Source organism: Eschrichtius robustus, chromosome 3 (assembly GCF_028021215.1).
Source record: "Eschrichtius robustus isolate mEscRob2 chromosome 3, mEscRob2.pri, whole genome shotgun sequence".
Taxonomy (NCBI): domain Eukaryota; kingdom Metazoa; phylum Chordata; class Mammalia; order Artiodactyla; family Eschrichtiidae; genus Eschrichtius; species Eschrichtius robustus.
The window spans coordinates 66,264,682-66,276,823 of record NC_090826.1 but is presented as its reverse complement, the minus strand read 5'-3'; the positions used below and the strand labels follow the sequence as shown (position 1 = coordinate 66,276,823).

Sequence of the window (12,142 nt, the reverse complement as noted above, 5' to 3'; positions counted from 1 at the left end):
CAATTCAGTTTATCAGAGAATGAATGATCAGCAAGCACAGCAGTATTTCCTAGCCATAAAAACTCCATCTGGAACAAACTGCCCAATTCCAGAAATATAGGCCACATAAAAATCATACCTTACCTGAATTTAGAAGGGAAAACTCAACAACACTGCCGAATGATAGCCCAGTTTCACAGGGTAGCTTCCTTGACTTTATAACGAGCGGTATTTTCATTCATCATTATTATGGTGACTCATTTTCTCATCTAATAGATGACGGCTGTAGGCATAAAAAGAAAAATGTTATTCTTTAAACAAGTTTATCACATGATTTAAACTTTTTTTCAACTTTTTCAATGACTATAACTTTGAATCAACATAATACCTGTACTGAATAACTATTACTTCCAGTTGAAAAAATTGTATTGAAAATGTCAAAAGTATATGCATAGAAAGGTGGAGTCAAGATGGTGGTGTGGGAAGACATGGAGTTTGTGTCTTCCCTGGGGCACCTGCCAGACACTGGTGGGGGACCTCGACGCCAAAGGAGACATGAGGAACCCCCAAGTGAACTGGTAGGATGTGGGAGGACTGAGGGGGGAAGAGAAGTGGAGGCCGGACAGGACCGGCGCCCCTGAGGGGTGGCTGAGAGGGGGGAAGGGTTCCCATGCCTGGAGGGACTCTCGGGGGCTCGGACCATGGGGGAGCGTGCCCAGTGTTTCCCCTGCCCAATCGGCCGGGGAAATCTGCCTGGCTATCGGGCCAGGTCCTACACCCTCAGAGGCCCCCTCCAGGCCTCATTGGTCCTTGGGGCGTAGGAGGGAGGCCAGGGGAGAACAGGAGAGGTGGGGGGCAGGGGCCCTCCAGGACTGGAGGAGCAGGAGAAGGAGCAGAGGGCATTGGCCCTGCCCACTTGAGCCTGGGAAACCTGCTAAGTGCCCAGGCCTGGTCCCCTGCCCTCCAAAACCCTCTCCGGGCCTCATGGGTTCTGGGGGCATAGGAGGGAGGCTGGGGGAGAGCAGGAGAGGCAGGTGGGAGGGGAGGGACCCTGCAGGACTTGGGGAGCAGGACAGGAGGGGAGGGCACTGGCCCCACCCACTCAGGCCCTGGAAGCCTGCTGGGCTCCCAAGTGGGGTCCCCTGCCTTCTGAGACCCGAAGCGGGAGGCATGCCTGGGCCCCTTTGGTTCTGTTGAACCTAAGCCCTACCCACCACACCTCCCAGGGCCTTTTCCAGCCCTGTGGGTCCTAATCATAGGCCCCACCCACCACCCAAACCCCACCCCTGCTTAGGCCCTGCCCTCCACAGCCAAGGTCTTTTCTACCTTTTTTCTTTTTTTTTTTTCCCCTCTTTTTTACTATTGTGGTTCTGTTTTACCTTCCAGTTGTTTTTTCATATATATTTTTATTTTTATATTTTTTCTAAAACAGCTGTTAGTTTGCAACTCTAATTTTATCTTTTACTTTGTTATTGTCCTCCATTTTTTTTTTTTTTTTTTTTTACCACCCTGCATGGCTTCTGAGATCTTGGTTCACGAGCCAGGGGTTGGGCCGAAGCTCCTGCAGTGGAAGCTCTGAGTCTAAACCACTAGACTAACAGAGAACCTCAAACCCCAGGGAATATTCATCGGAGTGAGGTCTACCAGAGGTCCTCATCTTGGCACCAAGAACCAGCTCTACCCAACAGCCTACAAGCTCCCGTGTTGGAAGCCTCAGGCCAAACAACCAGTAAGACAGGAACACAATACACTCATTAGAAAAAAAAAAAAAAAAAAAGAGACAGCAAAAAAATATGTCACAGATGAAGGAGCAAGGTAAAATCCTACAAGACCAAATAAATGAAGAGGAAATAGGCAATCTACCTGAAAAAGAACTCAGAGTAATGTTAGTAAAGATGATCCAGAATCTCAGAAATAGAATAGAGGCATGGATTGAGCAAATACAAGAAATGTTTAACAAAGATCTAGAAGAACTAAAGAACAAACAAACAGAGATGAACAACACAATAACTGAAATGAAAAATACACTAGAAGGAATCAATAAAAGAATAACTGAGGCAGAAGAACGAATAAGTGAGCTAGAAGACGAAATGGTGGAAATAAATGCCAAGGAGCAGAATAAGGAAAAAAGAATGAAAAGAACTGAGAAAATCTAGAGACCGCTGGGAAAACACTAAACACACGATCATTTGAATTATAGGGGTCCCAGAAGAAGAAGAGAAAAAGAAAGGGTCCGAGAAAATATTTGAAGAGATTATAGTGGAAAACTTCCCTAACATGGGAAAGGAAATAGTCACGCAAGCCCAGGAAACACAGTGAGTCCCATACAGGATAAACCCTAGGAGAAACACACCACGACACATATTAATCAAACTAACAAAAATTAAATTCAAAGAAAAAATATTAAAATCAGCAAGGGAAAAACAAAAAATAACATACAAAGGAATCCCCATAAGGTTATCAGCTGATTTTTCAGCAGAAACTCTGCAGGCCAGAAGGGAGTGGCGGGATATACCTAAAGAGATGAAAGAGAAAAACCTACAACCAAGATTACTCTACCCAGCAAGGATCTCATTCAGATTTGACAGAGAAATCAAAACTTTTCAGACAAGCAAAAGCTAAGAGAATTCAGCACCACCAAACCAGCTTTACAACAAATGCTAAAGAAACTTCTCTAGGCGGGAAACACAAGAGAAGAAAAAGACCCACAAAAACAACCCCAAATCAATTAAGAAAATGGTAATAGGAACATACATATGGATAATAACCTTAAATGTAAATGGATTAAATGCCCCAAGCAAAAGACACAGGCTTGCTGAATGGATACAAAAACAAGACCATATATATGCTGTCTACAAGAGACCCACTTCAGACCTAGGGACACATACAGACTGAAAGTGAAGAGATGGAAAAAGATATTCCATACAAATGGAAATCAAAAGAAAGCTGGAGTAGCAATACTCGTATCAGATAAAATAGACTTTAAAATAAAGACTGTTACAAGAGATAAGGAAGGACACTACATAATGATCAAGGGATCAATCCAAGAAGATATGACAATTGTAAATATTTACCCACCCAACATAGGAGCACCTCAATACATAAGGCAAATGTTAACAACCGTGAAAGGGGAAATCGACAGTAACACAATAATAGTAGGGTACTTGAACACCCCACTTACACCAATGGACAGATCATCCAAACAGAAAATAAATAAGGAAACACAAGCTTTAAATGACACAATAGGCCAGATAGATTTAATTGATATTTATAGAACATTCCACCAGAAAGTGGCAGAATACACTTTCTTATCAAGTGTACATGGAACATTCTCCAGGATAGATCACATCTTGGGTCACAAATCAAGCCTCAGAAAATTTAAGAAAATTGAAATCATATCAAGCACCTTTTCTGACCACAACGCTATGAGACTGGAAATCAATTAGAGGAAAAAAAAAAAAAACTATAAAAAACTCAAATACATGGGTGCTAAACAATGCACTACTAAATAACCAAGAGATCACTGAAAAAAATCTGCAGACACTTCAAAAACCAAAAACTGAATGAGTCATATTCTCAGAGAAGTGTACAATAAATCCAGAAATAATTTTTAACTCAAAAATTCAAAATACTTAGAAATATTAAAATACCATCAGAAAGCAAAGATAGTTCAATCATTAGAAATTTACTCAAATATTTTCCATACTAATAAGTCAAAGAAGGAAAACCATATAGTTGAGGATGGCTCCGACACTTTCTTCCTGTAGCCAACATGCAACTCTCTGGCCCAGAAGAGGTCAGCCATGAGGTCTTGTGAAGTTACCTCACACAGTGGGAGTCAACTTCCATATCCCAGACCTGCTTCTTGATTTTCTATCCTTGAAATTATTAGTAAAGCTTAACATTGGGCAAGATCTCTGATTCATTTGAGTCTGATTTGATGATCTGATCCTTTGTGGTATATCGGATTGTAGATTAGGGTTTGATGCAAGGATGGATGTCTATTTGTGTTAAGTGGTGAAAGCTTTGAAGCAAATTACAGATGACAAATCTTACCAATGAAATTGGAGGAATTCAGAATTTGTAGGAAATAGACTTAGGCCTAGGGGAAATGGCAAGTAGATTGTCAGGAAGTGGCAGGCAGAAAGTAACAAGTAGCCACCAGAAACAGTTTAAACCTTTTCAATGGATCAGTGGCAATATGCCTCAGTGAAAATGTTTTTGCAAATCAACCAATCAGTAGGAGCTGCTCCCCTCTGAAAGTCACCAAGTCAGGAACAAGCTCCAATAAATCTCCTTTGAATGCCAAGCAATTGTTACTGAACCAGGCTCGTTTGCCCAACACACAGCGAACCAAATGCTGAGACACGGAGGTTTGGAGCTGAGAAAGAGTTCATTCACAAGGCAGCCAAGCAAGGAGATGGGAAAACAAGTCTTAGATCTGCCTCCCCAAAGGCGAGGTGTTTGAGATATTTATGGGATAAAGAAGCAGAGTAGTCTTGGGCATGGGGAAAGGGGTTTGGAGGTAGGAAAAAGGTGAGGTAATCGGCGTTCTGTGCAGACATAACTGGGTTACATGCTTCTTCACTGATAAATGTTCAAAAATGGAGGCACTTAGCATGATCTGAGGGTGGAGTTTTGGGCCCTCTGACATCAAAAGGTCTCTCACAGGACACCAGTACATGCTCAGTTTTGGGGTGGTCCCAACCAGTCTAGGCTGGATTGAACTGGGCAGGAGCCAACTCCAGCTTCCTGGAAAACAACTTAACTCCCCCCGCCATTACTATAGTGACCCATAAGTTAGAGGTGTTATCTACAGAAGTGGTTAAGAAGTCTGGTGATCTATTACCTAGGCTATGTGAAGCTTAGAGAGTATGCAGTTAAAAAAAGAAAAAAACAACTAAAGTAGGCTTAATTAGTAAAGGCTGGTTACAAGCAGAGGGGTCTTTAACAAGCCATTCCTTTACCTGCTGTTCTGTAAGACACACTCAAGGACTTCTGTTAAGGCACCAGCTTCTGTTAACCCTATGGGGTACAGTTTCACAACAAACAATCTCACTCAAGTAATCATGCTTTTACAGATTATGTCAGATCATTTACACTTCTGAAAGTCCATCAATCCCTGAACTCCAAGCTTCCTAAAAATCCCTATATTAAATCAGCAGTCTGCTCTACTCAGAGTGACTGAGTCTAGCCAGCATAGCTCTCACATAATAAGCAAGAAATTCAGCTTTCTCTTTTATTCAGATTTTATTCATGGCCTACTTATCATTTAACATTACTTGAGGTTCCCTCAAGATCATTTTGAAGACCCCTGCTTGTGGCAGCACACCAGGGGACCCTTGGACCAGCAGGAATACTCACCGGGGCCCTTGTGCCCAAACTGTTTTGCCATCTGCTGCCACATATGTCAACAATGATCTGAGCTCTAATTTCATTAAACTCTTGTTACTGAATTTTCTCATTTAAGGATTTGTACTCAGATTTGAATAAGCGAATCAGAACTACATCTTTGTATAAGGTAATGAAACCTTTCACAATAAAGATATATCATTTGATAAATATTTTAGTCATTCACCTGTTCACCTGCCACCTGCTTATTTTTCCACTGTTTTTTGTTTTTTGCATTTGTTTGTCTATATATACAGGGGTCTTATTTCATGTTTTTTGTTTTGTCCCAGTTGTCTTGCTTCTGTTATACTCTGCTTGTATAACCAAGCGTGTGATAGGGAACTGAATGGCGATATAGGCTTGATAGGCCTCCAGTACAATCCAAGCTGACCATGACTACTAGCGAATGGAGGTCCAGAACCAACTAAATAATTTGTGAGTCCATAGAAAAAATTTTAATTATTAAAAATTTCAAGATAGCAACAGAAGAAAACAGAAGAAAAAGCAAGTGTGGTGTCCTTCTAACCATGGGGCCTTGTGGGACTGCCCAGGTCACACACCTATGAAGCTTGTCCTATTTTTTTTTTTTTAACATCTTTAGTGGAGTATAATTGCTTTACAAAGGTGTGTTAATTTCTGTTTTTATAACAAAGTGAATCAGCTATACGTATACATATATCCCTTCCCTCTTGCGTCTCCCTCCCACCCTCCCTATCCCACTCCTCTAGGTGGTCACAAAGCACCGAGCTGATCTCCCTGTGCTATGCGGCTGTGAAGTTGTCTTATGAAGGCCCTTTGGATTGGCAATAAATTTGTGAAAAGACGATTGGTCAATATTTTCATTGGAGTTCCCTCAAAGCTTGTCTTCTTCATTTGTGAAAGAAGATCACTTTGTTTAGTCCATATTCTGGGGTCAGTGATAGTCAGGTTGTTGATAGTTTGCCCCTTTCTAGCCTTTGCTTGGTTGAGGAACTTGAGACAATGTTCAAAAGTATACACTTTGGGGACTTCCCTGGTGGTCCAGTGGTTAAGACTCTACGGTTCCACTGCAGGGGGCATGGGTTCGATCCCTGGTCAGGGAACAAAGATCCTGCATGCCATGGGGCACGGCCAGAAGTAAATAAATAAATGGCCAGCACTTTAAAAAAAAAGTATACAATTTGGCCAATTACAGTACCTTTCTTGTTTGTAATGGGTTTGTCTGTGTCAGTAGCTCTCAAATGGGGTGATCTTGCCCCCCATGGGACATCTGGCAATGTCTGGAGACTTTTTAAAAAATTTTATTGAAGTATAGTTGATTTACAATGTTGTGTTAATTTCTACTGTACAGCAAAGTAATTAAGTTATACATATATATACATTCTTTTTCATATTCTTTTCTATTATGGTTTATCACAGGATATTGAATAAAGTTCCCTGTGCTATACAGTAGGACCTTGTTGTTTATCCATTCCATATTGGAGACATTTTGATTGTCACAACTGCAGAGAGTGTAGGTCGAGGCCAGAGATGCTTCTAAACATTCTACAATGCACAGAACAGTCCCACACAACAAAGAATTACCTGGAGAATCAACAACAGTGTGTAAAGCTCCAGACAATCCTCATTGGTCTCTCCTGCAGCTTTGACTGAATGAGGACCAAAAAGGGGGACCGGGAATAAAAAATGTTCCCATGCTCTTAAAAAAGACTGATTGTTCTGTAGCCATGGTGGCATACAGCCAATCAGGGAAAGCCCCTTGCTTCTGGAATTCAGCCAGTCAGGAATAGATTTGCTCCAATAAACTCACCTGTGAGTACCAATCAGTCAACAACAATCTTATTGAAGTAACCAAGCTCTATTCAGAGAGACTGTGTCTGACTAGCAAAGCTCTCTCTTATTATAGTAAGCCATCAATTCAGCTTTGTCTTTTTATTCCACATATTGAATAATGCTCCCACCATCCTTTGACAACATCTGTGTCCTCATGGTATGTTCCTTATGAGTATTTGGCTGAGGAGGAAAAAACTCAAGTCTGATTTATGGACAATTCTACATGATATGCTGGCACCAACAAAAGGTGGACTTTTGCGGCAGTACAAGCCCAACTGGGAGTGTTCTGGAACAGTGATGAAGGGAAATTCTCCCAGTGAGCTAAATCTTTGAGGAGTATGTTTATTATCTACTTGATCCAGATTAAGAAATTGCATATGTACAGATCTACACTTATTCATAGACAATGGTTAATTGTTTGGTTTTGTTGTCAGGGGCTTGAAAGAAATAGAATTGGAAGATTAATCATAAGGAAGTCTGGGAAAGAAGTAAATGAATAGACCTTTAGTAATAGGAACAATGTGAAGGTGTATCCTGCGTGAATGCATACCAAAGGACATACACTATAGAGGAGGTTCCCAATAATCAGGTTGACAAAATGACATATTCTGTGTATGCCACTTTTCTCCCCCAGCCAGTTTTGTGCTTGCTCAAAGGACCAATGCGCAAGTGACTACGGTGAAAGAGATGGAGCTTAAAAAATATATATTTCCTCTCACTGAGACTGACTTGGTGTGGCAGATTTTATTTTCCTAAAGATGGTCACAATGCTATATCATATCCCACATGCTCTTCTTACAATGTGACCTTGACCCTTTTCCCATCAAATGATGGGTCAATGACCCCTCTCCTAGAACTTAGGAAGATCTTTATTATGGTTTTGATCAGCTAAACACAAAAAAGGTGATACAATTTGATTTCACAAGCTAAATCATAAAACTGACATGCACTTCCAACTTGTCCTTTTAGGACACTCACTTTTGGAGCTCTAGGCCACCATCTAAGAGGGCTGAGGCCATCATGCTGTGAGAAAGCCCAGGCTTTAGGGAGAGACCATGCGTAGGTTTGCCAGCCAACAGCCAGCATCAAGTGCCAGACATATGAGTGAAGACATTGCCAGATGATTCCATTCCTCAGCCATCAAGACACTCTCAGGCTTTAAGTCTTCCCAGATGAGGCCTCAGAAAATGAAGATCAGAGAAAGGTCATATCTGCTATCTAAACAGCAGTGATCTACCTAAATTAGTGGTATATCTATCTAAAGAAGACTATTATCTATCTAAATTCCTGATCCATAGGATCCATGAGTATAATAAAATGGTTGTTTTATACCATCAAGGTTTATTTATTTATTTATTTTGAGGTGGGGGAGATTATGCAGTAATAGATAACTAGAACAAAATTTAAAACCTGGAAGTGGAGATGTCCATACCAAAAACATAAAATATATGGTGCTCACTTTGGGACCAGGCAAAAGCTGGATGGCTCTGAGGAGAGTGTTTGTGGAAGTCTAAAGGGCTTCGAAGAGGCTTTTAATGAGTGCTCAAAGGATAGTAAGGAAAATGTTACTGGAATCTGGAGGAAAGGCAAATCTTTTTATGTAGTTTCGGAAAGTTTGGTAGCATAGGAAATAGGAAATGATGTAAAGAATTTAACTATGGAGATTTCTAGGCAGAATATTAAAAGTACCAGCTGGCTTCTTCTCACTGTCTATGATAAAACATGAAAGGAAAGAAATTAGTTAAATAATAAGCTGTTAAATATAAAGGATATAGGACTCACTGAGTTTGAAAATAAAACTGTCTCTAACCCTAGTAGCTTCCAGGCTAAGGTCAAATCCAGAGTAGGGTTGTAAGACCTTTGTTAAGACCTCAGAAAAATCCAAGGCCATATCTCATAGAATCTTTCAGATGGAGAAAACGCTTTTAAGAATCTTAAGGGCTTCCAGAGATAAACCCATGCACATATGGTCACCTTGTCTTTGACAAAGGAGGAAAGAATATACAATGGAGAAAAGAAAGTCTCTTCAATAAGTGGTGCTGGGAAAACTGGACAGCTACTGTAAAAGAATGAAATTAGAACACTCCCTAACACCATACACAAAAATAAACTCAAAATGGATTAAAGACCTAAATGTAAGGCCAAACACTATCAAACTCTTAGAGGAAAACATAGGCAGAACACTCTATGACATAAATCACAGCAAGATCCTTTTTGACCCACCTCCTAGAGAAATGAAAATAAAAACAAAAATAAACAAATGGGACCTAATGAAACTTAAAAGCTTTTGCACACAAAAGGAAACCATAAACAAGACGAAAAGACAACCCTCAGAAAGGGAGAAAATATTTTCAAATGAAGCAACTGACAAAGGATTAATCTCCAAAATATACAAGCAGCTCATGCAGCTCAATATCAAATAAACAAACAACCCAATCCAAAAATGGGCAGAAGACCTAAATAGACATTTCTCCAAAGAAGATATACAGATTGTTAACAAACACATGAAAGGATGCTCAACATCACTAATCATTAGAGAAATGCAAATCAAAACTACAATGAGGTATCACCTCACACCAGTCAGAATGGCCATCATCTCAGCATATACCCTGAGAAAACCATAACTCAAAAAGAGTCATGTATCACAATGTTCACTGCAGCTCTATTTACAATAGCCAGGACATGGAAGCAACCTAAGTATCCCTCAACAGATGAATGGATAAAGAAGATGTGGCACATAGATACAATGGAATATTACTCAGCCATAAAACAAAACGAAATTGAGTTATTTGTAGTGAGGTGGATGGACCTAGAGTCTGTCATACAGAGTGAAGTAAGTCAGAAAGAGAAAAAACAAATACAGTATGCTAACATATATATATGGAATCTAAAAAAAAAAAAAGGTTCTGAAGAACCTAGGGACAGGACAGGAATAAAGACACAGACATAGAGAATGGACTTGAGGACACAGGGAGTGGGAAGGGTAAGCTGGGACGAAGTGAGAGAGTGGCATGGACATATATACACTACCAAATGTAAAATATATAGCTAGTGGGAAGCAGCCGCATAGCACAGGGAGATCAGCTCGGTGCTTTGTGACCTCCTAGAGGGGTGGGATAGGGAGGGTGGGAGGGAGACGCAGGAGGGAGGAGATATGGGAATATATGTATATGTATATCTGATTCACTTTGTTATAAAGCAGAAACTAACACACCATTGTAAAGCAATTATACTCTAATAAAGATGTTAAAATAAATAAATAAATAAGTCAACTACTAAAAAAAAAGAATCTTAAGCGCTTCCAAAACTCTTAAGGGCTTTCCCCATAACAATCTCACAAGAGGCCAAAGTAGAGAAAGTATTATCTCTTAATAATTTGTGTTTGTGGCTTTTATTTTAAAAAGTGTATTATAAATTGACACATAAAAAGCCCACAATGTTTTTAAAAGAATTTACCCACCTTGGTTGAAAGGGAAAGAGACGGTGAGAAATAAAAAGAGGTGTTTGGACTCCTATAACCTACTTCTACAGATGATGTCACGGTTGTCCAGTTACACCTGTGAAAGTCCACCAATCCCTGAACTCCTTGCTTCAAAAAAGCCTATATAAGATCAGCAGGTGCAGTCTAAGTTTACTCAGCTATAAACACAGACAACTTCTTATAGAGAAGGAAGGATGATTCAAAAGGCAGAGGGAATGAAGCCATGACTCCAGGGGCAGAGCCAAGAGTCATGGAAAACAACTTCTATGAAGTAGGACTGAGACTTATTCAAGGAATTCGCAACATGTGCCTGCTGGGTTTCAGAATTGCTATGGTGCAGTGACTGCTGTGTGCTTTCTATTATATTTTCCACCTTTACCTATAAGGGGTTCCCCTATGTCTATTCCACCACTGCATGTTGAACATGTGGGGGATATAAATAATCTCATTTACAGGTCTTCAGAGGGAACCACACCCAAGGAGCCTTATCTACACCTGGACCTGATTAGGTGGCAAGATCCTTTCAAGCTGATGTTGTAGTGAAATTAAACCTGAGGGGATCCTAAGAGAGGGGATGAATAAGTGTTGCACATGGGAGGGATGTGAACTGTGACCAGAAGATGGCCAGGGTGTGGACCTAGTGTTTCTCATGGATAAAATCACACACTAGTAAATTTGAAATTCATAATACACATTAAGTTCAATTTGTTCCTTAGTATATCAATTGTATAAGAATAAGTTCACGTTTTCAAACCAGGTATTGCATCAGAATTGACTACTTGAAAGGAGAATTTGTAGTTTGAAAATAAATTGCTTAGCATGGAATTAGGGCAAAGAAAGGATTTGTGTAAGGAACATAGTCTGATGAAATGTGATGAAGAGTTCCTGCCCCGTAGCAGAGAAAGACTCTAGAGATCTTGATGCTCATGTAATTCAGATTTTAAAACACTCTAGAAAATGCTGGATGCTTATTGCTACGTGCTTCTGTAAAGTCTGCTTTTTAATATGCTAGCTATAGCCTTTTGGTAAGAGTTTTAAAATACATATTAATATCACTGATTAAGCAACAATCAAGTAAAGTAATTTTTCTCCATGGACCTAAGAGACATTTTGTAGTACTCATAATGTGTTAGTTTGATTAGTTTAAATTTCGAAATAGTAAGCCTTATTTTCCTTAAGGCTTTGTACCAAGTATAATTTATATTGACACTTTATATTTTACAAGTTGATATGTAAATAAAACAAATAGGTAAAATGAGGTATATATATAACATATCAATCATCTAAAACTTAAGCCACTCCCCTACAAAGCTTTTTAGCACTCCTCATTGCTATCATCTGTAGACTTGCCACCACCCCCTTATTAATGAAGATTATGAAATTTTAGTCACATTTTTTACCTGCCCTAACTTTTAGAATCTTCCTACAACATCAACAGGAACAATTCATATAATGACCTTGTCATAAAATTGCTGGACT

At 39.8% G+C, this 12,142-nt stretch overlaps 1 protein-coding gene across 1 annotated transcript in view; it reads right to left on the bottom strand.

The window, feature by feature from the left end:
- Window positions 1-208: 208 nt before the first annotated feature.
- MSH4 (mutS homolog 4) overlaps window positions 209-12,142 on the bottom strand; it is a 147,392-nt gene continuing 135,458 nt past the window's right edge. The window contains exon 17 of the mRNA XM_068538025.1: window positions 209-262. Coding sequence (XP_068394126.1) covers window positions 245-262 — 18 coding nt within the window. The 3' untranslated portion in view covers window positions 209-244. The remainder of the gene's footprint in view (window positions 263-12,142) is intronic.